General features: G+C 35.5%; 2 protein-coding genes across 8 annotated transcripts in view; both read right to left on the minus strand.

The window, feature by feature from the left end:
• The window catches only part of IMPG2 (interphotoreceptor matrix proteoglycan 2), a 40,018-nt gene extending 34,248 nt beyond the window's left edge, over nt 1–5,770 (minus strand). The window contains exons 1-2 of the mRNA XM_087722044.1: nt 5,692–5,770; nt 3,874–4,134 (exon numbers count right to left, since the gene is read on the minus strand). Coding sequence (XP_087578170.1) covers nt 3,874–4,134; nt 5,692–5,770 — 340 coding nt within the window. The remainder of the gene's footprint in view (nt 1–3,873; nt 4,135–5,691) is intronic.
• A 5,596-nt stretch (nt 5,771–11,366) lies between these two features.
• SENP7 (SUMO specific peptidase 7) overlaps nt 11,367–25,880 on the minus strand; it is a 35,502-nt gene continuing 20,988 nt past the window's right edge. For 4 of the 7 annotated variants that reach the window (XM_087721390.1, XM_014065809.2, XM_087721392.1 and 1 more), the window contains 11 exons: nt 25,379–25,632; nt 24,458–24,591; nt 23,111–23,227; nt 22,583–22,702; nt 21,256–21,348; nt 20,672–20,889; nt 19,610–19,659; nt 17,642–17,682; nt 16,921–16,989; nt 13,699–13,849; nt 11,367–12,597 (listed from right to left, as the gene is read on the minus strand). In XM_087721390.1, coding sequence (XP_087577516.1) covers nt 12,460–12,597; nt 13,699–13,849; nt 16,921–16,989; nt 17,642–17,682; nt 19,610–19,659; nt 20,672–20,889; nt 21,256–21,348; nt 22,583–22,702; nt 23,111–23,227; nt 24,458–24,591; nt 25,379–25,632 — 1,385 coding nt within the window. In that variant the 3' untranslated portion in view covers nt 11,367–12,459. The remainder of the gene's footprint in view (nt 12,598–13,698; nt 13,850–16,920; nt 16,990–17,641; nt 17,683–19,609; nt 19,660–20,671; nt 20,890–21,255; nt 21,349–22,582; nt 22,703–23,110; nt 23,228–24,457; nt 24,592–25,378; nt 25,633–25,880) is intronic. The other 3 variants (XM_087721389.1, XM_087721388.1, XM_087721387.1) reach the window with 3 other exon arrangements.

The raw sequence follows: 25,880 nt of genomic DNA on the forward strand, positions 1-25,880 counted from the left end.
AAATGTAGGCAATTATCTTGTTCAGAAGAATCCCACAGAAGTGATGCCAAGAACAGATGAAAGCTTTCTTCAATTAAAGTTGAATGCAGAGATAAAAGGCCTGATAAGAACATTATTTTCTTCAATCAGCTGGAGAACATGCTTGATTGTCAATTGTTTTTGTTGGATTTTTGTCTGAAATAAATGTCTAGAAATCATCCAAGGCTTTGTGGCAGTGGTGAAATTTTACTACCGGTTCCATGGGTGTGGTTTAGTGGGCATGGTGTAGCTTGGTGGGCATGGCTTGGTGGGTGTGACTTGGTGGGTGTGGCAGGGGAAGGATACTGCAAAATCTCTATTCCCACCCCACTCCAGGGGAAGGATACTGAAAAATCTCCATTCCCACATCACTCTGGGGCCAACCAGAGGTGGCATTTGACGGTTCTCTGAACTTCTCAAAATTTCCACTACTGGTTCTCCAAACTACTCAGAATTTCCATTACTGGTTCTCCAGAACCTGTCAGAATCTGCTGGATTTCACCTCTGTTTTGTGGTATAAACCTTCAACATTCTACTTAGAAAAACCTTCTTTTTTGTATAATTACATACACCATGTTTTCCTTCCTCTTTCCAAATGATAAAATAGCTTTAAACATGTATTAAATAATTTTAAAACATAGAAAATTATATTACAGTCTACTCCAAGTAGGCATTTTTTTCTAAAACAAATTGAGCTCATGTAGCAAATGTATTTGAGCAGAATGAATAGTAAGATAAATCTGGTCGATCTTAGAAATCAGAATTCCTAATCAATTAATCACCATGAATTTTTCAAATGCTAACACTTGAAACTTGTGTAATTCTCCAGAATATTGCATAATTGGATTGTTTGTTTATTTGTTTCAAATGTCCACCCATCTCATATAGATGATTCCTAAAAAAGAATAAAAACCCAATGAATAATTACAAACATAAATAATCTAAAAATAATACCTGAGAAACTCATAATGTTCTATAAAGAGCTTACCCATTACAGCCTTCTGCGATCTATTTATCTTCCAGATTTACATTTCACAATTTACATTATTCCTAAATTTTACAGCTTAGATGATCAAATTGGCAAAGGCTGAGTTATTGGCTTTTATCACTGACACTTGACAATAAGTGTATGATATAATAAGTATGAATTTAATCCCATAAGGGTAGCTTCTATCATTATTTATTTGTTTGTTAAATTTATGTGCCACCTTTTTAGCCATGGGGATACTCTAGGGGGTTTACAACAATAAAATTAAAATTAATTTATGTCTTAGGAGGATTCAATGTGAGAACAGTTTTCTTTGGGAATTGTATGATCCATTTAAACATTTAAATAAACAGTCTAACATATAGTATAAATCCTCATAAGGTTCTCTATACAATAAGTCTTCCTCACAAAAAGCTTTAGTCTTTTCAGGAAGTGCCAATTAACATTGCTATTATTGTCCAATGCCTTTTTATTATTACATACAGTAAGATGCTTTAGTCTGTTACTTGTCATTCTACAGAAAGGGATTTGCTGGAGATCAGTGCCTGACTAGTCCTGCTTATTACTTGGAGGTTGGAGAGCTTGCTCGGTCATTTATGTAAATGAGCAGTTCTTCCATTTAATCCAATTATAATCCCATTTGTGTTTCTTAAACATTGACCCATGTACAGTATATTAGCTCAGGCAAACTAAACCTTTAAAACTCAATTCCCAAATGTCCAACAGCTTGCTATTCAACATGAAAAAATTAATGAGTTACTGCCTCAAAGAAGCCTCTCTTTCTGATAATTTTATACTTTTAGCAGTATTATTACTAAGTGCATAGTTAAAGGGACACTTTTAATCAAGAAAGGTCCATTTTATTCTAGATACCATTTCATTATTCTGTTGGTAGTTAGCCTAGGAGGAGAAAAAGAGAAATATCATGCCAGTTCACAGCTACTTTGACCATCTGGGCTAGAGAATCCTTGTCCTTCCTCAGAGGCCTTTGGGTGTGACAGTCCTTATCAGGGGATCAAACAACCATCTGTTGTAGGCCTTCCTGAGCGGAATGGAGCAGTTCTACAAAATGCATGATCATATCAAATGGATTACAAATAGGGACAGTAGAAAAACATTAGTATAGATTTAATTATATAGTAAACTGCTATTTGGAGTTGAAGAAAGAAATGAAGAGATGTCAACACAAGAAAAAAAAGAGACATGAGTATGTGAGAATGTATGTTGCAAAAATGGCAGGATGTTACTCAAATGAAACAGAAGAGATGAAACATAATACGGAGAACGAGAAGGACATTTAATGGGAATGGTAAATTGGTAGGATGTAAAAGATATTTGTTTAGGTTTCTGTGGTGTTAATTTGTGTAAGCCCTTTAACATCAGAGGTGGTGTTAAAATATTTCCTAACTTCAATCAACAGCATTACAACTATCACTTCAACCCCTTTGCAGGAATGGACCATGTTCTGATTTCTAATTTATTTTAAGACAGCATTTAAATGTCCTAAATATAGCACCCACAAATCCCTTTTATTAAGCTTGCAATTCTTAAAGAGAGCATGGCAGATATAATTAATTAATTATAAGTGTCAAGAAATTTAGACAGAAGCAGCGAACTCTATCTGTAGAGTTAAGGAGAACATTTTGTGAAAAAGGGCTCTGTACAAGTTCATAGGAATCTAACCAATATGTTTGGATGCTGAGACTTGGAAACTATGGCCAAATTATATAAATTATACAGGAAAAATCAAAATAAAAGGAAGAGAAGGAATGTAACATTTTCTTCATTATCTCAGAATCACTAACATTTTTAAAGACTATACTTAAAAGTACTACACTGCCCATTGTAGGAAAATATAATGCCTCAAATCTGATTCCAAATAAGATGTTTTGAAGCTACCTGTCTATATCTTCTTATGGCAAGCATAAGATCTGATCCTGCATAACTTCATGATCTCTGGAAAATTTCTTTGTGGAATTGAATTTGGAGCACTACAAACCTTATGTTATTCTCATTTGCAATATCCACATAGTCAAGTAAATGATACATGCATATATGTGTTTTTCCCAAGCCCCTACTCTAACTGAGCTGATATATTTTTCCATATATCACATAATTTTTAAGCTTGCCTGCACTGAGAGGCAGCATAACTTACCCAAGCAAAATTTATACTTCCTTTTTCACCTCCCATATGCTAGTGGCTGTCCTTTGAGATAAAACAAGTAACCAAAATACCAGTCCTAATACAATGAGAAGAGAATTTGCTTTGCTAATATTTAGTGAAAAAGTAGCATAATAATTAAAATACTGGAGTAAGATGGGACAATCTGGATTCTGGTGTCCATGCAGCTTTGAAGCTTTAAGCCAATTGTTGTAATTTAGTTATCATATCAGACAGGGTTGTGGGAGTACTATGCATATTGTCTTAAGTTATTGCAGGAAATTCATGATTTAATGTAATAAAGAAGTGAAGCAAAGCAAACATCCCAAAGAGACAGCTGTCTTTGATTGTCCTATTATTTTCTGTAACTGTTACTTCTGTTGCAGTTATCTCTGTTCAGCCTATATCCTTCATTGCTACAACTTCCTGTTGAGTGACAGGAAGACAAGGGGGGGAAATGGCAATATGCCCAGCATCAGCCCAACAGGGTTGTTTTTCTGAGGGTTTCTAACATTCACATAAATCTAGATCAGTATTTCTCAACCTTGGCAACTTGAAGATGTCCAGACTTCAACTCCCAGCATTCGCTGGCTGGGGAATTCTGGGAGTTGAAGTCCAGACATCTTCAAGTCGCCAAGATTGAGAAACACTGATCTAGATGTTGATTCTCTCAAGAAACAGCAGTTGCCTTGGACTGTTCACTTACCTCTAAGTTTGAAATATTTAAGATGATTCGCAGTAGCCTGTTCAATAGACTCTTCTGGGCATACTTTAATTCCAGTAGGGAAGAAAATGGATCTCTTCATTCGAAATAAATGCCTACTGAACTTTTGTGATTCCTTGAAGTCAAGAAGAGGCTTAGAATCCAGAAACTGAGAATGACTTCTATTTGTTTGCCAAGTATCAGATGAAATATCCAAAGAAATATCCTTAGGTGCTGTGTCCTCTGTTGGCAAATAGGTTTCATTACAAAGAAATATCTTTAAGGAGCTATGGATACAATGCTATAGTACTACATTATCTTATAAGCTTCATTAAGAAATACAATCTTTCAGATATTTCCAGTCTATTTTTCTTATATTTGTCTGGTAATATGGATGTTAACTAAGCAGTGAAGGAGTTAAAATGTTGGATTGATGCTAAGGAGATCAATATCCTAGTCCACCATTTGTCACCAAAGGTCACTAGGTGACTTTGTGCCAGTTATTCTCTTTCAATCCAACCCACAGAGTTGTTGATATGAAGAAAAATAAAGAAAGCAAATCCTATGTACAGTTCAGTTCCTGAACAAAAACGGCAGGATATGATTCTAGTAAAAAACAGTGTATCATAATAATTATAATACTTTTTTCCACTAATTATACTTTCTTTGTTGTTATAGTATTGCAAATAAGTCTTAAATATAGATCTTATTTTATTAAAAAAGTTATCATGGGATTTTTGTTTGTTTGTGTGATTAAAGTAGATAATAATCAAGATTTCAAAGGAAAAAATGTTTATTATATAGATTTTGTGCCCCAAAATAAGAAAATTAAACTTGTTTTACAATTGAAGAAGAAAAGAGCTAGCATTTCTTTTCCATAGATGTGAAGAAACTACAACACTATTGTTAAAACATATTTTTGCCTAGGTGATAAAACTAATTTCTATATATTCTGAATAATCCTTTCTCATATAGAGAGACTATACAAAGTTTCTCCTACTTGTTCTGCACACATCTTACAGAATTTCCCTACCAGATTAGAGGGCTTACAATGACTCACTTCTTAAATATTTTCTATTTGTATCATACTAACTTTGACAAACAGCATAAAACTTTCAAGCACAATTTATGCATCTAATATGAATGGGCTAATCTAATCCCATCAAATGGCTACATTTTAAAGATGGAAATGAGATTAGTTCCTGCTTTATATTTTTAATATGGAAACTAATCAAACTTAGTTCACATATTTCCCATATTTGGTATAATGTAAAAACTAACTAGGAGGAAAATGATAAAGCTGAACAATTCACTGACTATATGAATGATAAAATATTAGCAATGTTTAAAAATGTTATTTGAAATGAAAAATAAATATAACCATTACAAGAAGAATTACATGATATACTTATATTATACTTAATATTAACAATATTAAGATTTTGTTTTCTGAAAAAAGCTACTACTGAGTCTGCATTGTAAATATAAAACAGACATATGCTTAGTATTTATTGTCATGATATACATATTTCAGTAAAAGCAAGCCTTAGGTGATGCTTGTTTTTATGTTAGGGATAGGGACCTTGTAGCCTACAATTAATTTTTCCTTTCAATTTTAAGAATTGCAGATAAATACATTGGATTCCAGTTCAGAAAGACTGATTCAAGCTCCATATAAATATAAGCTATTCCCTCTTATTCTGATTAAATGAATTTTCATTAAATACAAAAGTATGGAATAACTGTTTAATTAGTAAAATGGTTTATAAATGAATATTAACACACACACAAACACACAAATTATTAGGTATACTGTCTTACCTGCAAATGTTGGAAAATCCCTTTTAGCCAAAACAAATATGCATATTCCTAAATATATTTTCCAAGGGAAGTCACACATATTTATTTATCTTTTATTCTGTTTTATATTTAAAGTGAAAAAGGAAATAATCAAGTCCCTTTTCCACCAGACCAGCAATCCTGAACGTATCAAGCATCCAATAAGATTCTCTTCCAGGAACAGCACTGATGTCATATATTATTCCTTCTGATCATTAAAAAAATACTATAGTTTGTTTAACAAAAGCCCAACAAAATATCTAGGATTATTTTCTCTAAAATAAATTATTTCATTTTTCATTTTGGGAGTTACAGAACTGCTAAAGGAGAAGCTTCTTGATATTAGTCATTCCAGAGCAGACAGTTTTTTTAAAAAAAAAATTAAGCTGGTCAGCTGAGCCAGCTTTACTAGAGCTTATCATGCCCTTAACTGGCATTCCATACAAGGGCAGCACCATTCTCACTTAACAAAATACAGTTTTAATTAACTTCTTGGGGAGAAAAGTAGTATTTAATTAATATCTTATGTTAACGTAAGATAAGTGATTTTCAACCTTGAGTGATTTTGCTGCAACTCTGGATGGTAACAATACATGCTTGATTTAATTTATCACTATGATTCTCCAGACAAGGTTAAAGCAGGGAAATATTTAGAAAATAGACCAAAAAGAATGTTGTTGAATAACATTGTACTTATTTATAATTTGTATAATGGTATTGCTATCCCATTTACAAAAAAAAATAAACAAAAAAACTATGGGCTTTTTATACATACACAATGACATATATATGAAAATAAATTTAAAATTGACGTACCTGAAAGACCAGTTCACATTAATGTCATCTTTGACCTTGATCCCAAAACGTTGATCCCCAAAAGCTAACGTTTCAGACCTGGTTAATATCTGGATGTGAGTTGATAAGGTAATCCTAGGATTTCTAAAAGAAGGAACTGAAAAATATTTCCCCAAAGAAGCCAATCCTTTCTGTATTCTTACAAAGTAAAATATATGGAAGTGTTTATATACTACACACAGTTGGTTCCAAAGCTTTACTCTCTACTTACCCAAAGAGGTGTTTTGCATAACTGGAATAAGGAATAAAGTATAATAAATGATACATAATAGCCATGTGGCTTGCATTGCCTGCTTGTTATATTTTAATCTGGTTTTAATGGAGTTTTATTGATACCTATGTTTTGTTTTGTTTTTAGTGTGGTTGTTTTAACTAGATGAGTGGCCCAGAGCCATGAATGTGAGATGGGCTGTTATACAATCAAATCAATCAATAAAAATGGCACAATAACAGTACTCGACAAATAGTGATTAAAGGCTAAATACATCTAAATATCTAGTGGAACTTTATTCTGGGACACATTACATCATTGTTCCACAAGGGCTGATTGACGTCATATCATCATCTGCAGGAAGTTGTCTCAATCTTTCTGACAAACCTGACTCACAGGGCTTTTTGGTAGGTCAGATGCACCTTGCATGGTCTTCTACATGGCTTTTTGAGGGGCCTCAAGCACTGCCCCATTTACAGCTCAAGGGCCTCTTTCTAGGTTTTGCCTGCTAAATTATTTGTGGTCTTCCAAGGCAGGTCCATTGATGAACTTCTTCAAAATATTCTGGTTGATAATATACCTCAGAACCTTTCCGTCAGAACACACTTGGGTCTCTTCCAGCTGTTGATGATATATACATGTATCTGCTCCAGTCTTTCTGGCAGTAGCTATTCAGCTCAGAGGAAAAAGCCTTTTCATGAGAAATATAAATGTGTCCTTCAGCAACTTCAAACTCTAGGCACCACTCCCACAAGTTTCATACATACATACATGAATATAAACACTTACATACACATATACATATACATATCTATGCCTATCTACCTAGGTACATGTACTTTCTATATCTATCTATATACACATACACAGAGAGATATGCAGTACATACCAATATTTTAAATTCCTACTTTTACCTGCATGTGTCTATCAGCATAAACAGATGGAGTCATACAAATAGGTTGGGGAAAGAAAGAACATGAAAGCATTTCTCTTCTATCAAGTTAGATTCTTTCTTTCCACAATGAGCCATGAAAGTAGAGTTTGCTACTGCTGTGTATTGAAAGCTATTGGATAGCAGGCTAACAAAGAGCAGGCTGTTTTGTACATCAAATTTGAGAGTACTGACCACAAAGCAGCTTAAACCACAGTTTGTGTAAGCTAATCATCAGATTACAACCTTTAGAAAGCTGGAATGTTTGAGGAATACAAAAAGTGCCAAACACAATTAAATCAAGAGGTTCACCAAGTAAGACTATTTGGACAGCTACTGCCAATGAGCGTAGATAATAGAAATATGTATTTTTCTTATACCGGAGTATAAGACGCACCAAGGTTTTGAAGAGGCAAATTTTTAAAAAGTAGATACGTAGGTAGAGGGATAGAGAGAGAGAGAGAGAGAGAGAGAAATACAGTAGGTAGGTAGGGAGAGAGAGAGGGAGAGTAGTTAGATAGGGAGATGTTTCCAGGTGTATTTATCCATGTGCTAGAGAAGAAAATCGCTGACAATCTGCAGCACCTAAGATTTTGTTTCTGATGGCACAGCACTTGATCAATCTAATTCTCATCATTCACTCTAACTAAAGAGCTTTCAGAAGGGGGGAGAGTTTTTGCTCTCTGATAACCTCCCCAAACTTTTCCCCACTACAAGCAAAAGTTTTTCCCTCTCTCCTGGTTGACACATGAAGAAAAAACTGGATTGAATAAAAAGGCTGAGAGTTCTCCATCTAAGTATTTGTGCATTATGCAAAGAATCTATGACTTAAAAAACATAATTCAAAATTACTTTAAAGAAGTATTTTCAAGGAAGCAACCAGCTTTATGCAGTTTAAGAAACATAAGACAGTTATTCAAATTGGACCACGCACAGGTTATCTATCCAACTTTATGATTTCTGGTTTGTGATCACCAGGATATGGGCTAGTTGGTGGTCTCCAGCAAGATTGACAAAGTGAAAATATTTCTTTAGAAAGCCAACATTCCCATATCCCAATATTTGGGGCATTTTATTTTTCAAGTACAATATTGGAACACCTGATACAAATACATAACATGTTGCTAGAGGTGGTTCCCAATCTGTATCTTAATTTGATCTTCAAAAACCTTTGATTATAGAGTAGTCCTCTTAAGTAAAGGTTGAGAATGCTCTCCCACTCATTCACACCTACACGCAGAGATGGGTTTCAAATCCCAGCGCCACCGGTTTGTTCGTTCTCGCATGCACATCTGGGCAGTTGGGTGGAGCCTCCCATTGCCGCCATTACCGGTTTGGCCGGTTTGGGCCAAACCGGGAACAACCCACCTCTGCTTAAATGTAACAGTGATTTAGTGAGTTTATTAATATTCCCCAGCAATTCCCTTCAACAAAAATCCAGAACTGTCCCAATTAAGTCCAGCCAAAAGTAGACCAATGCTAGTCCACAGAGTAATGGCTAATGAGCCACTTGAAAGTTTCCCAAACAAGATAAATTTACTGGGCAAAATTAAATCCACAACACAAGAAGGTTAAGAGGCAAAAAAGTCCAGAGTTCACCAGGCATGATCCAAAGTCAAGGCATAGTGGCAACGCAAAGCAAGGCAGAAATCACAACCGAGAACCACACAGCTAGGAAATGAACACATTGTTCCAAGCATTATCTCCATTTATCTGCTGGCTAAATAGTTAGCTTCTGGTGCAGCCTATCAAGAAGAACAAAGTTGCCTCCTCACGAGTTCTCAAGCTGACCTTTGCTACTCCTGCCTTTTCTCTTCTCTATGTTCTCGGATCAGGTACAGAAGGCAGTTCTTCATCACTGACTGGCTGCCACCGCATGCTTTCCTGCCTGATACCTCAGGGCTGTCCTGCTATAGCTGTCATTCAGCCAAATTACTCTCAGCTGGCTCCTTGTCCTGTTTTTCTTCATTCAACTACTCCCTTTCACTTAACTTGCAGCCCCTGCCTTGGAGCCATTGACCAATTCCCCTTCTGACGTTTCAGGATCTGCCTTATCCTTCCCTAAACAGATATCCAGAGAAGCATCTGGGGAAACATCTGGGGAAGTCATCATAGGAACATTGATTTAGGTCTTATCTTTGATGAGATGTATTCGATTTATCTCAGTGAGTTTTACACTGTGGCGGCGGCGAGCTTTACTTTGTAAAGCAAAAAAAAATCATTTTCTTTAAGTACTGTATTGCCTTAAAACATTATGGAAAGATTGGAAACTACTGTTCAAAGAGAGTGTACTTTCTTTTTCACATAACTGTATCCTTTTTCCCACACAGAGATAACCGATATGCCAAACTGAAATAACTGATATGTATATATTTAGGTAAACTATGTGTGTGTGTGTGTGTGTGTGTGTGTGTGTGTATTTTGTGTCACAACTCCTGGTATGCCCGAATATGGGAGGAAGCATACTGCTTTCTTTCTCTATCGGCTCATCCCAAGAGACCATCCAGACAGAAAGCCATTATTTTTACTGTTGCCTTTGTTACATTTGTGCTGATAATTAAATAAAGAGAGATATACCTTTACTGGGATTTGAACCTGTGCTGTATTATTTATCAGCACAAATGCAACACAAATGTAACAAAGACAACAGTAAAAATAGTGGCTTTCTGTCTGGATGGTCTCTTGGGATGAGCCGATAGACAGAGAAAGAAAGCAGTATGCTTCCTCCCATATTTGGGCATACCAGGGGTTGTGACACAAAATACATACCTATTTGTTCTGATCCCCCCTTGACAGCTCGTTAACAAACGCAGGCAGGCAAACTTAAAAGGACTTTTCTTTATCAGTTTTCAGTTCAAACTGGCTTCGAGCCCAGAAATAACATAAACATAAATCTCTGATAAGAATTCAAAACAAAAGCTCTTACAAACGCTGCCCTTCTTCCACCATCTCCACGGATCAGGTTTACATGAAAACACCAAAGCACTTATCCAAGTGTAACAGGCATAATCACGAGTAATAAGCAAGCAATATAGTACCAGACACGGAACACACGAAGGAACGACGTTGACTCCAGCAACTGGGGCGTGGCAGCATTCTTACTTTTATCTCCCAAACTTCCTCCCACAAGCCCCAGCTGCATACTGAATTTTGTATCCCGAAAAATCTCTCAGCAGAACTGCTGAGTCACAACACCTATTACCCTGGCTCAGCTGATAAAGGAGAACCTGTGGCTTAGTGGCTAACACAACTGCCTAATATGTAATACAGCACAGGTTCAAATACCAGTAAGGGTATGGCTAGCTGATGAGAGCTCAATAGATTGAAATAGATCTATACTAGTCTCCCTTTATTTATCTATCAGCACAAATGCAATGTATATGTGTGTGAGTGTGTGTAAAATCACAAAAATATATAATTAAAATATATAAGTTACAACTAGTCAAATAAATAGCATTTGTTTCTTCTCTGTGCAGTATTTATTTCATGTAGGAAAAAAATCATTTAAATTGAATATTTAAAATAATTTTTGATTACAAGGATTCCAGTATCTTCCAAAGAAACAGCACTGATCTGTTGCAAACAACTGTCAAGTCAAACCTAATTTCAACAGAGTAATAGTGAGACTTTTATTGAAGAAAAAGAACTCATGAAACACCGTAATAAAATAATAATTTATTCAATAGTAAAATCCCTTCTTTAACATTTAACAGCTTCCTTATTCTTTAGGGTTCTTTAGTCCAGAAGAAATTCTTCTAGTAACAGCTTAAATCTCAAATGTAAATACTTGGGAGAATCATATATATTCAATTTTTCAATATGTATTTTAAAAATCGTATTTCTTTTGGCTAAGAAAAGTTTGTTTTATGTCACTTTTAAAAATTATAACAGTAGTTTACTTGGTGAGGGAATGTAATGGGGCTTACTCCTGTTAGTTTAAGATGTCAATCAAAGTGCCTATTAGACACACTTCCACTGACACCACCCCCAAAATAAATAATTGAAATATCAATAAAGTTCCCACCAGGGTGATACCTTGCCAGATACAAGTTCCAGCTGTACCCAGTACAGTGAAAACCACATGGTCTTGCATTAAGTATCTGATCAAATACATAGTATTCATATGTAATTTCTGAGCGACAGAAACAGATTAGGTTTGAATCTGAGCAATGTAACCAAATTAACAGGGAAAACAAATGACACTTCCATTTTATAATAACTTTGAAGCATGACTTTACATTGTGTTCCGGCATTTTAAAAATACAATGTAGAAAGTGATTGTGCGTATGAATAAGAAAACCCAAAAATATAGCCAAAAATCAAATGGGGCAATACCATATCTATTTAAAAGCAGCTATAGAGATGTATTCAGTTTAAATATTGAAGTACTATTTTCAAAAATATTAAATATACCTTTTAAAATGTATTCATTTTGTGAAGACTTACTTTCTAGCTTTTGGAATAAAATTATTTACATTTCTTAGGATAAAGTATTCTTCCATCTTTGCTTTTTGCAATTTTGCTTCTATTTTTCCCACTGAAACAAAATTAGGCAATGTAATGGCATTTACTTTAAATTACATAATTATAATTTATATGCTTTCATTTCCTGCAAATATAGCTCGAATGTAACCCTTAAAATAAATACAGAAATGCAGCTCTTCACAACATTACAAGAAGATACATTGCAGATTAGATTTCTCATATTTCTGGATCCATGCTTTTCATTTTCAAGATCCCGAAGAAAAATCTGCTAGCTTTTGCTGCCACCCTGCTGTTGGAAATGTAATTGCAAGATCAAGTCTCTAATCTGTTCTCGCTTTCTTCTCACCAGGTGAGGAGGAAACCATTGCTCCAAGTGTACCGGAAGTTCAAAGTTAACAATAGGATTCTGGTGATTTAAAGGAAAAAGATTCTGTATAAGTAAATTTTTTAAAAAGTATTATCTTGCTAGAAATATTTTTTGCTACTAGTGTTATTAAAGTAAACATATAATTCATATAATAACATCCTATCCAAAAGCACAAGTACAAAAATGAATTCTAGAAGCCAGGAGACAGGCACAAAGCCAGCTGTTAAACTTGGGCCGACCATTTTCTCTCTAGATCAATGTAATTCTCATCAATCAGTTAAAGAGCTCTCAAAAAAGGGGAAAAAAGTTTTTGCACTCTGCAAACCTCCCAAAAATGGCCCATTTTTCGTGAAAACGGCCCTTTTTTTTCAAATGAATAGCCTTGGGAGAGGCCTGCAGAGTGCTCCTGGCGGTGGGAAAGGCAAAAATGAGCAAAAACGGCCTGTTTTTCACAAAAACAAGCCCTTTTTGTCAAAGAAAATTGCATGCATAGCCTTATGGAGGCTTATAGAGTGCTGCTGGGGGCTGGGGGGGGGGTCAAAAACAGCTCGTTTTTTGCTCATTTCTGCCCTCCCCAGCCCCCAGGAGCTCTCTGAAAGCTTCCATAAAGGTATACACAGCCATTTTGGCAAAGGGGGCTGGGCTTTGGGGGGCACAAATGCTGTATTCGATGTATAAGACGCACCCAGATTTTCAGCCTTTTTTGAGGAAAAAGGCGCGTCTTATACTCCGAAAAATATGGTAACTAATGAACTAAGTTAGCTAAATAAATAAATGTTAGATCAGCATTGGAAGATCAGAAGATTATACAATATGTTGTATACATATTGATAAACCCCAGAGCTATTCGTTTGTTAAAAGCCTTTTCATGAAATTGAAGATCTGAAAGAGCATTTACTACCTCAACTGGGGCACTCTCAAGACATGTGAACATCACTTCCCCAAATTTCCCAGCCAGTCTTGTTGTTATTAGGAGTTCTGGGAATTGAAATCCACACATATGAATGGGGGCATGATTGAGAAGCCCTGATGTAGAATATTTCTAGTCATCAGCCATGCATTGGAAACAATCTCAGGGTTTATCCAGGAAAAAAAAGAATGCTGTAGTACAAGTACAAAGTGCATTGAAATTATTTGTACCTGAAAAAAAGTTTCCACATACTGCAATAAGTATATTCCACAATCACTGTTATTATTTTGTTTGGGGACTCTTGGACAAAAATCCACCATAGTCGATTTGCTGAACTCACGACAAGTTTTGCGTTTAGCTTCCCATTCTGCTTCTAGATATCTGTAATTGAAAAAGAGAAGTATATTAAGATGGGTTCAAATGACATGATCTGCTTTCCAATGTGATAACAATGAGAAAAATTAATTGCTGTTTATTTAAGTAAATAAAAAAATATTGCTATAGGGACACAGTGGCTCAGTGGCTAAGATGCTGAGCTTGTCGATCAGGTCGGCAGTTCAATGGTTAAAATTCCTAGCGCCACGTAACAGAGTGAGCTCCCATTACTTGTCTCAGCTTCTGCCAACCTAGCAGTTCGAAAGCACGTAAAAACGCAAGCAGAAAATATGGACCATTTTGGTGGGAAGGTAACAGCGCTCTGTATGCCTTCGGCATTTAGTCATGCCGGCCACATGACCACAGTGACATCTTCAGACAGCACTGGCTCTTCAGCTTTGAAATGGACATGAACAATTCAAACCAACCCTCTATAGTTATATGAAAACTAATAATCTCTATTAAAATGATTATTGTACACTTGGTGTAGTATTATGTGAAGAGGAAGTTTTCTACACTTGTCCCCTCAAATATTTCAGCTGCTTTTGACTTGATTTGTATACTGCATAGATAGTATACAGTTAGGCCTCTGACAGTGAAAACTGATATGTATAAAGAAGATAAAGTATGTTTCTAGCAAGGTGACAAGTAACTCAAGTTCAGCTGAATCCCATTTTTTTCTCTTTGTCAAGCTAAGCCCTGGAATGATATGGAACAATTAAACCACAGTTCAGTTCTTTATTTGCTTATATGTAGCAAAAGAATCTTGGCAGACTAAACCCTTACTGCTTCCAGCCTACAAATATATCCTGGGAAATTCTACAGAGTGGCTATCTTCACTTTCTTGAGAGCCGAGGTGGCGCAATGGTTAGGGTGCAGTACTGCAGCCACTTCAGCTGACTGCTAGTTCTGCAGTTCGGCGGTTCAAATCTCACCGGCTCAGGGTTGACTCAGCCTTCCATCCTTCCGAGGTGGGTAAAATGAGGACCCAGATTGTGGGGGCAATATGCCGACTCTGTAAACCGCTTAGAGAGGGCTGAAAGCCCTATGAAGCTGTATATAAGTCTAACTGCTATTGCTATTCTTCTTCTATCCAGATCTGGGCTGGGCTGCCTTTTATCCCCCTTTCCCTTTTGAGAATTCCTTCTGAGGAAACTGACATTTTACTCTAGTTTATCACTCCAGATCCCAGCTTCATGCATACCATCTTTCACAATCTTGAACATGGTTTAGCCAAAATGGGAATAATGGAAGCATGTTAGGGTTAGATTTAGGTACTCGTTGTTTGGTATATGACAAATGGAACAATGCTATTATGGCACCCATAATCTAGAGCATATCAGAGAATGTGTTCGAATCAGATTTTGCTTTTCAGCGGTCACTGATCTGTTGTTTAGCTGAAATGTAGGAAAAGCGACTAGGCTATTATTATGGAATTATTTGTGAGAATATGAATTTAAAGCTGATTGCTGAATGCAATAAAAAGGTACCTGATCAAAGTATAATATACATGAGAATAAATAGAATGCTTAGTGAATTGTTCATCACTGAGCAGAAAGAAAGTTAAGGAGGTATCATGACACTTCAGCAGTTTAATGTATTTATGGCTAAATGTATAAGAAATGCTTGTGGTGACATGTATTTATTTAATTTCATTTACGTGCCACCTTTATTATTTTTATAAATAACTCAGGGTAGCAAATACAGACATTACTCCTGCCTCCTCCTAGATTTCAGCTGGTTCAGGACAGGAAGATGCTTGAATTATATTTAATCAATATTAGAAAGACTATATGAGGCAGTATGGATCTAAGCAATGCATCAAACAGGAAACTAACAGTTGAGTTGGAAAGGCAGGAAGAAGGTGCTCAGAATTTTATCTGGAAAATTAGAATAGTTGGAAGGGTATATATTGTATATTTATTGTTTCCTAAGTCTCTGCATGGTTTACAGTAAATAAATTCCTTGAATCTTGTTGGGATGTGAAGTAGAAATAGTTTAGGCTTGGTATGAAGCCTTGATACTCTAATTACATGGAAGTGAAAGTGGTATAAATCAGGGGTCCCCAAGCCCCGAGCCATGACCCATTACTGGCCCTTGAGCCTTTTGGAACTAGGCCACAAAAGTGGCTGGTAAGCATGCACGTGCATGCATATCCCCACTTGCTGAAGTAGCAAGGGAGTACATGTGCATGCGCTACATTTGTGTGAGCGGCGGGCATGATTGCCTCTTGTGTACACAGAACCATCCCCTCTCCTCCTCCCGCTAGTCCACAAAGCCAAAAAGGTATAAATACCTTTCTACTGAACTCTGGTATAAATTAAATTAGTGAACTAAATGTTTGGAATGGAAAATCATATGTTGTTAAATAAGAAGAGATAGGCTCAACAATAAATGAGTGCTCAATGAATTTGCATTGAATACACAAGGAAGCAACTTATACGAAAGAAGTATGTTAGTTAATTTAGTCTCAGAAGGTCACTGAAGGTCAATTGAATTGTATGAAGGCATTGAATGAGTTGATAAGAAAGAAGATGAAGATGAAAAAGTCACAATTAGATAGAGTTGTCAAGATCCTCAAAAAGAGTGATGAGAAGCAACAGAAAGTCATTTATAAACAGTGGAAGACATTAATGGGCAATGTGGAAGCAAGGGTGGTTTGAAAATTAGGGTAGTACATAGATGTACTATTTCAATTTACTACTCTAGATTATATGTACATATACTTCTTTTTTTAAAAATTGTCACGTCTTGAATTTCTTAGATTTACATTTATTATTTCTTTTCTATGTTTTACATACTTCAAACAGGAATAGCATATATGTGTGGATACAACTATGCCCCTATATAGCCTTTTTATTTTTATTTTATAATGTTACATTTCATTCATATTATTAAATACAGATTTAGCAAAATAGATATAGGACGTAATGGAAATCTGGTAGTGACACTGATCGCCTCACTGAATTTTAAACTGTATAGAAACAAAAAAACCTGATATTTAAGTTTGATATATATATCTTCTGATTTATATATTATGAAAAGTAAAAACAGAATTGAAATGCAATAATACTCACTCTCTCAGGATCTGAACAGTATTTTGTACTGAACTTGCCTTCAGAGAATCTAAGATAAGGATACATGGCCTATAGAAAAGGGGAAATATAGGTTCGATTATACAAAACATCTGTCTTGATTTTGAGCATTTCAGGGTAAAATTCAATGAAATAAGTTTGTACTTATGATTGTGGAGACAAGATAATAGCTAAATTATACATAAAAATATGGTTTATTCTAGTGGTTAAGCCACCAGGATAATAATCATGGTACTGTGAATTATAGTCCCACTTTAGGTATGAAAGCTGGCTGGATGACTTCGGTTTACTTAATCTCTCTCAGTCCAACTCACCTTACGAGGATTTAGTGTGAGAAAAACAGGAGGTGAAAGCAGTATTAGGTGTGTTTGCTGTCTTGCAAACCAGTGGTGGGATTCAATTTTTTTTTAACTACAGGTTCTGTGGGCATGGCTTGGTGGGCATGGCAGGTGAATTCCCCATTCCCTCCCGATCAGCTGGGAGGCGGGAGGCAGAGAATAGATGGGGGGGGGGGGCAGTCAGAAGTGGTATTTACCGGTTCTCCGAACTATTCAAAATTTCCACTACCGGTTCTCCAGAACGGGTCAGAAATTTCTGAATACTACCTCTGTTGCATACCCACAGAATATATTTATGCATGAATGTGCATGTATGATATGTGTATATATATATTTAAAGAATGAAAATAAATGAACTTGCCTACCTTTTACAAATTTTCTTGATTTTTAAAGTGTCTGAGAATTTCTGAAAAACATTCACAATATTATCAGAAAAAGCAAACCAGAAAGGATAAAACATCTTATAAAATGTGAAATAAACTTAGATTTATACAATGAACAGTACAGCAACTTAGCCAAATGCTTAAAACTAAATCTAAAAGTCAGTTCCTTAATACATAATTGATATTCCAAGATTTTGCTTTTGTAACTTATTTACAAACCTTGGCTAACAAGAATGTAGATGGTACCATTTTAGCTCCTGCCTCAGTATGTGTAATTTTTTATTCAAAGGATTCCCATATAATGGTAAACAAGACTGCCACCAATATATATACCATATTTTTGGAGTATAAGACGCACTTAGCTTTTGGGAGGAAAACAAGGGGAAAAAAATCTGCCTCCCAGCAATCTGCCTCCCAGCAATTTACAACAAACAGCAAACATAAAGAACCGAGGTGGCACAGTGGTTAAATGCAGCACTGCAGGCTACTCCAGCTGACTGCAGTTCTGCAGTTCGGCTGTTCAAATCTCACCGACTCAGGGTTGACTCAGCCTTCCATCCTTCCGAGGTGGGTAAAATGAGGACCCGGACTGTTGTTGGGGGCAATATGCTGACTCTGTAAACCGCTTAGAGAGGGCTGAAAGCCCTATGAAGCGGTATATGTCTAACTGCTATTGCTATTGCTATTGCTAAACAGTACAGACAATATATACTGTTTGTGCTGCATTTCTGTCTATGTATGTCTGACCCATAGAAATAGCAAACAGTTGGAGAAATGTACATTATGGCAGTATTTTAATGAAGAAACTTTTCTTAAACGTAGTCACACTAACTCCTCCCAATTATTTAAATAAATCTACTCCAAACGTGACAAAGTCAGGGTCTAATTAGACAACAGGACATTTTTACATTTCAGACTGCACTTGTACAGAAGCTGTTAAAATTGATGTGGCTTTGTGGAAGTATATGTTATTCTCTGCTATTTAAAAGAAGATACAATAGCACTGGGCCTCTTCAGATCAAGCATTTATTTTAAAAACCTTCTTCATTTTGTTAAGTTGATTAGAACAAAAATAAAGCAGTCTTTAAAAAATAAGTCTAATAATTTGAACATTCTATAGGCATTTATAGTTATTGATTTACCTCCTTGCAGCAAACAGCCTGATTAGCACAAGAAAAAAAAAAACTGCCTCTGCCTCCCAGCAATTTCCCTCCATGGAGCAAACAGCAAGCTTCACTTTCATTTTTGGCACCTGTCTCCCGATCATCAGCTGTTTCATGCTGTATGGATTTCCAGAGCCTATTGCCGCCTCCACAAGCCCCATTTTTCCCATTTGCTGCAAGGAGGTAAATTACTGGGAGGCAGAGGTCAAAGGATGGGGGCTGGCAGGTGGGTGGGGCTACATTCAGTATATAAGACACACCCAAATTTTCACTCTGTTTTAAGGGGGGGGGGATTATACTCCGAAAAGTATGGCATACAGACTTTACCGTGGGATGCTGCCACCATCATTAAATGCAAGGCAGTTTCCAAGTAGGCAAATCACAATCATGTGAAAACAAGGGTGTTGTGATGGACAGAACTTTGGAGGACCACTTGTAAATACCACTTGTTTAGTATTATCTCAACTTTGAACAGTAGATTTTATTATTTATTTATTTATTAAATTTGTATGCCATCCATCTCCCTGATAAGGCGGCTCAACAGTAAACCATTTTTTTCCATTTGGATAAAATACTATAAGTAGCTGTTTTGGAACAAGTTAGGATATTAACATTTTGAAATATTTTGGCATCTTCTAAATCAGTTTATCTTGCAAAGAATGAAAAAAATATTTCCTGGTTTGATTACTAATTCCAAGGAGAGGAGCAGGCACATATAAAAACTGTCTTCCAACAGCAAAGCCTATAAGCAGAGATACAATTGTATGAATGCAATCAAAATACTTACTTTGGAAACTTTGGAACTGAATTCTGAAGCTATGGTGCCTGGTTGAATATCTAAGATAAAACAAAATAGGTTTAAAGAAAAATAATATTAAGGATGGAAGATGGCTTTGTATTGAAAATACAAAGTATTGTATTAGATGTTTATACATTTTATTGATTTTATCTATAGTCTTTTCAATATGGTAGAGAGAGACAGAGAGACAGAGAGAGAGAGAGAATGTTTTCAGAGTTTGTCATAATGAATAGCACTTCAGTTAGAAACTGAGAGAGGCACATTTATAGGGGTATAGGCCTGGCTGAGCATAAAGTTACAATACCACATTAATAGTCAAAGATGGCAAGCTAATCTCAGGGTGGCATTACCTCCCCATTTTTCTTCTTTTCCACCAACAGAAAGGTGGAAATAAATTATATAAAAATGTGAAATAAGGCCCAGGGTTTCCAAAACATTTCCTATACTTACTCCAGATAGCACTTGGACAGATCATTGGTTATGGGGTACACTGGCCCTGGTGATGTAGGGATATACATAATCCATGAAATCCTGGAAATCACGATTAATTTTTGCAATAGCATAAGCCAGGATTTTCTAAATAGATTTCTCTGAAATGTTATCTGCTCCATGAAATGTCTCAACTGAAAAGGCAAAGTCTGGATTTGTGAGTTGTAGTTTATGAAGGAACTTTCGTATGTTGAGACACTGATTAATACTGGGACAATTGACGCTTGTATGCAGGGGTCAACTATGCATGAATATGGAACTAGACTATCAGCATGAAACGTAAAACAAAATGACTAAGTAATTTCACTGTAACTGATGGATAAAAAATCAACAGCAACTATGAAATGTTTTCTTGCCACTAGATCATCCCTAATAAAATGCCTATATTATAATGAGGAGAGACCAAATATGCACTAAACTTCATAACTGGTTAAGCAGGCCACCGAGGGAAAAGCACACCAGAAAGAAATATACGAACAGTATTCATTCATTGATCTCCAAGAGCTTTATATATAGATCTTTTTTAAAAAAAATATCCAGTACATATTTTTAAATTATTACCTTCATGATGCAGGTTGCTCTTTATATCTTGCTCTTCAGTATCACACCAGATATCACTAAGGACCAAAACACTTTCTTTTCTAATGGTTACACTGTTACTTTCTGACTGATGTGGAAATTGCTGGAAGTCAGATTGTGGCCAATGTTGATTTTCACAATCCTTATATATAACGTTTTCTAACCAAGGGAAGCAAATTACTGCAATATACCAATGAGACCTGAACAAGAAAAGGCAGAGGAAAATCATTTCTGCTTCTCTAAGAGGAACAAATTAAATATTTAGGAATATGAATGCCTTTCTCTTTTATTTTTATTTCCAGTAAACCAGGTGTTCATTTGATATAAAACAAATACTACGCCATTTTTCCCCATTAATGTTTATTTCTTTAGATAGCACCTAAATTACAAGTTATGACTATATGTTTCATATAAATTTCTGATTTTATTTCTTGTATTTATTAAAGATGACTTCATGCCCTTTTCAAGAATATCTAAACTCTACAGTCACACTGAATATAAGCTGACAGAGGTGGATATTATAGCAGAAAACATTAATTGTGTTCCAAAGTATTTAGCAAACTTACTCTTCATTTACGGGTACAAAAATGTAATCTTTATTAAAAATGTTTATATATCGAGTCCACCTTTTTACTCTTCGGTGTCTTCTTTGGGCTATTCTGTAAAATAATAATTAATACTGCTTGTTAGAATAACAACAAATAATGATTTTCCTATCTGGAAAGAACCTATAAACTACTTTATATTAGTCTTTACTTGACAATAGGAAACTCTCTTTTTGTGAATCAGCTGGCCAAGATTAGTAGGCCCATCACTACAATTATTATGTAGCAATGCCCATCAGTACAATTATTCAAGCTCCTAACTGCTTCTGCATGGAAGGAGTCGGAACTGACAGAGCGACCAATGGAACTATAGCTCCCTTCTCCCTTCTGTGCTATGCATGTAAGAAATTGAGACTTGGAATCTTCATAAGCTTCACAGAGAGACCTTGGTAATTTAAATGAGTACTTGGCCATTTATAAAAAGGTTATGTTTTCTGCACTGATATCTTCCACATGTTTTGATTATTTGCCCTTATCCTTGGCTGTGCATATCATCCGATAATGGTGAGAATATAAATAATAGTAGTTACTACTATTATTTGTCTAAAATGTAAAGGAACTGTGTTAGGGGAGAGAGGGAGAGGGAGAGGGAGGGAGAGGGAGGGAGAGGGAGGGAGGGAGAGGGAGGGAGGGAGGGAGGGAGAGAGAGAGAGAGAGAGAGAGAGAGGAGAGAGGAGAGAGAGAGAGAGTGTGTATAACTATATTAGTATCACAAGATTGATATCTATCTATCTATCAGTGGTAGGTTCTGGATCCCGTTGCAACCGGTACGGTGCAACAGAGCCAGACGTCCACCACATGAACATGCGCAGCATGCGAACACACATGCATAGCGTGCACATGCATACTTACTGCCCGTGATGCTCTGCAACACCTCTGTGACGCACCAGCTGCTTGGCAGAGCGTTGCGCAGGTGCTGTACGCATGGGTGGGCCCTCTGGAGCACTGTACAGGAATGGTACCTAGTGCTCCCAGCAGGCACCGGTATGCCTGTACTGGGGCATATCCCACTACTGATATATATGCAATCTTGTGATACTAATATAGTTTCCTGGATTACAGTTCCTTACCAAATTTTACAATTTTTTTATCAGAATGCAAGAGATTAATTGTAGCTGTTAAAGCCTAACTCTAAAAAAGATGTACTGATAAAGCAACTAAACCTTACTAGGGAAAAGTGCCACAATTTTATTAAAATCCATAGCATTGATCAAGAATAATTCTTTGAAATAGTTCTATTTCGTTTGTTTTAAAAAATACTAATGATACTTATTTAAAATCAGCTTACGATAGTTTTGGATTTTCTTCAGAGTTCTTCTCTGTCCTGGTCAAGCACTTGTAGAAGAAACTGCTAAATATGTGTGACCGATCTGCAAGTTCCTTGGGAGCTTTTTCTAACTGCAGATACCTACAAAACAGATAAAAGAAAAAAAAATGCTGTTCTACATCTTACATGAAAATGTTTTCTGTTACTCATTTATATGCATTTCAGCAAAATTTAATTCTCATGATTTCCGTTCTTCAGTTTGCCTGGAGAAAATATCGAAAGCAATAAAGTGATTGGCTGTTTATGCAACTGATTTTTTTTACACTAAACATTTGAAAGCCATGTTTTTGACATTCTAAAATAATTAGGCGTGAAATTAAATTAAATAACTTAATTTCCAACAAGCTGATACTTAATTAGTACAAAATACAGAAAAATCTCTTACAGGTTGATTTAGAGGAAGGGGAAACTTCTTTAGCCTTCCAAATTTTTTCCTATCAAGCAATAACTTTGTCAACTGCAAAGGAACTTATCATCAATTTTACTTACTTAAGATAAAAATCAATGATCACATCATTAAGGAATTCTCCATATTCTAAACACTCCAAATCCTCTTTTGTGACACCAAGCCCTCCTTTTGCAGGTGAAGGAGGATAAACAATCAAGCTGAGAAACAAAGCAAAACAAAATAATTATTGTGAAGTTATTACTAATGTTAGGATTGAACAATTTGCTGTTTATTTCTTGCTATAAAGGTAGTTTATTTTTATAAACATAAAATCTAAATTTTTATTCTATCTAGGATTTTTGTTTTAAAAAAGCTTTGATTTGAAAGAATTGTACAACATACATGCATATACATATGTAATTAATGAAAAATAAGAAACAGTGAAAACTTTAAAAAGGTATGCTTATTAAATATTTTAATTCCAATTGGTGTTAAGACTTTTCTATTAAATGTGGTACTATATTTCAGGAAGGTATACGACTACATTAAGCAATATACACAATTATTTAAGATTACCTCTGAATTTATCTAGATAACAAATTTATTGCCTAGCAAATATGTTGAATGAATGTCGATGTGGATAGCCCGTGTTAGTAGAACTGAAGTCAGTTGTTCTCCTTCCCCTGATTGAGGAAAACTTTTCAGAAGATAATTTAAAGCTAAATGAGTTAGAAAATACTGGAATGCCTAAGATTTCTGAAGCAGAATAGGTGGATTTTATTCATGTTAGTAAAAATTGCTCATATCCCTTCCTCAGGTTGTAGAAAGCTCATCTGATACTGAATTGCCTGATGAGGCTCTTCTACTTTGAGGAAGGAGAGGCAGTAAATGACACAAGCTATGTGAGGAAGATCTCAAATTGCTCCTAAAGGCTTATCCCACTGCCATATTGCATTATTCTGGACAATCATGTGATCTTGACAAGCAACTTCAGATAAAAGACTGCAATGGGATGGAATACTGATCAATACTGATTTTGCAAGAATAACTTCATTTTTTCATACTTTGTATATAAGCTTCCATTTTGGCTGAAATATTATTGAAAATAAAATGTTAAACAACGGAAGCAAAATGATCCTATTGTGAAGGATGGGAGCCAGAACATAAACGCCATATGAATGTAATATGTTCCTAGAGGGAAACAAATTGAGATAATTGGACCAAAATGTATTCCTACTTTGACTTCTTTGAACAATAATTCTTTACGGATCTGAAAGGTAGACATCTAACAATGAAATAACACATTTTAAATTGTAATTTTATTTTTAAATGTCATGGTATATTCAACTATCAATTTAGTACACAAAAAGTAAAGTTATTAGTACAGTAAGTAGCAGCCTCTATCATTAGCTGGATGTTTCACTATTACATAAAACTGTCATACATACTTCTTCATAGGTCGAGTCTCCTGCAACTCTTTCCATTCCTTTCCTTTCCCAGAACAAATAGAAAAGGAGTATTGTCCACTATGTTCTTTCTGCAGCAAGGTATAATTGGGCTTGGTCAGATTTGATTTGCATTCCTGGCAAAAAGAAAGTTCTATATTAGAGCAGATTAAGTATTTTATGGGAAGGCAATACCCAACCATTTAAATTGGCTGCCAAAAAAAATAAAAAAAAATAAAAAATAGCACCTAGTATTGATTTCAGAATTAAAAGCCATTTCATGTTCCTCACTAAACCTATCATTTGGACAGCAATAAAATATGTCAAAATCATGTTCACCATTCAGCTGTTCTTAGATCCTGATAGATCATTTAAACTTTCTTTTATAAATTTTTGTCCCATCAGGGATGTGTCAATTTAAGTATTGCAAGTAGGTGGAAACAACTTAATTTAGAATAAATTCTAATAAGAAAATATATTTTTATTCTGCACTTATGCTTCCATGTTGAAATTATATAAATACCGTAGCAAAATTATGAAAGTACTATACCAATAATAAATATTGCAATATTCTATATTGATTTAAGGTAATGGTTTCCCTTGCACATATGTGCTAGTCGTTCCCGACTCTAGGTGTTCATCTCTGTTTCAAAGCCGAAGAGTCAGCGCTGTCCGAGGACATCTCCGTGGTCATGTGGCTGGCATGACTAAACACCGAAGGTGCACAGAACACTGTTACCTTCCCACCAAAGGTCGTTCCTATTTTTCTACTTGCATTTTTACGTGCTTTTGAACTGCTAGGTTGGGAGAAGCTTAGGCATCTCTAATTTTATGAGTTTCAGGAAAAAAATTAATTGCTTTGCTTTAAAATTTACAGATAAATTCAAATTCTAGAAATTATTTGTTTTGGAGCAATGTACTTACGTCCAGGGGCTGCTCTGATGAAACTGAAGTTCTGTTCCTTTCTAAGTGCTTCTGAAATGTTTCATAGCAATAGTGCATGAAAGAATTTTCTTCACATGAGATTTCGTCAATGGCTTGCTGCCAAGGTAAAAAGTTGGTAAGATCTGCAGAATGAATCTTTGTACTTATTTCTGCAATTATCCTATTCAGCATTACCTGCTCCTTTTCTGTGAGCATCTGAGATAGCTGAATAAAAACGAATTTGCTTCCTTTAACTGTAAGAAATAATGAAAATAAAAACTGCTTGGACCACAAAATTAGCACCACTACCACCACCAATTAATTCTAACTTTAGAAACTGAATTAACAATTTAGATTGCAATGTTAAAAATGTACTGAAATATATTTTAAAAAATCAAAAATATGAAAATCACAATGTGAAAAAAAAATCATTTTAAAAAGCTGCATAAATCAGAACTGGTAGATGGCAGGAAAGAGTAATTTTTGTTATAGGTTAAAACCC

The sequence above is a fragment of the Thamnophis sirtalis genome, unplaced genomic scaffold, assembly GCF_051295495.1.
Source record: "Thamnophis sirtalis isolate CommonGarterSnake01/CBP01778 unplaced genomic scaffold, rThaSir2_p1.2 scaffold_8, whole genome shotgun sequence".
Classification (NCBI taxonomy): Eukaryota; Metazoa; Chordata; class Lepidosauria; order Squamata; family Natricidae; genus Thamnophis; species Thamnophis sirtalis.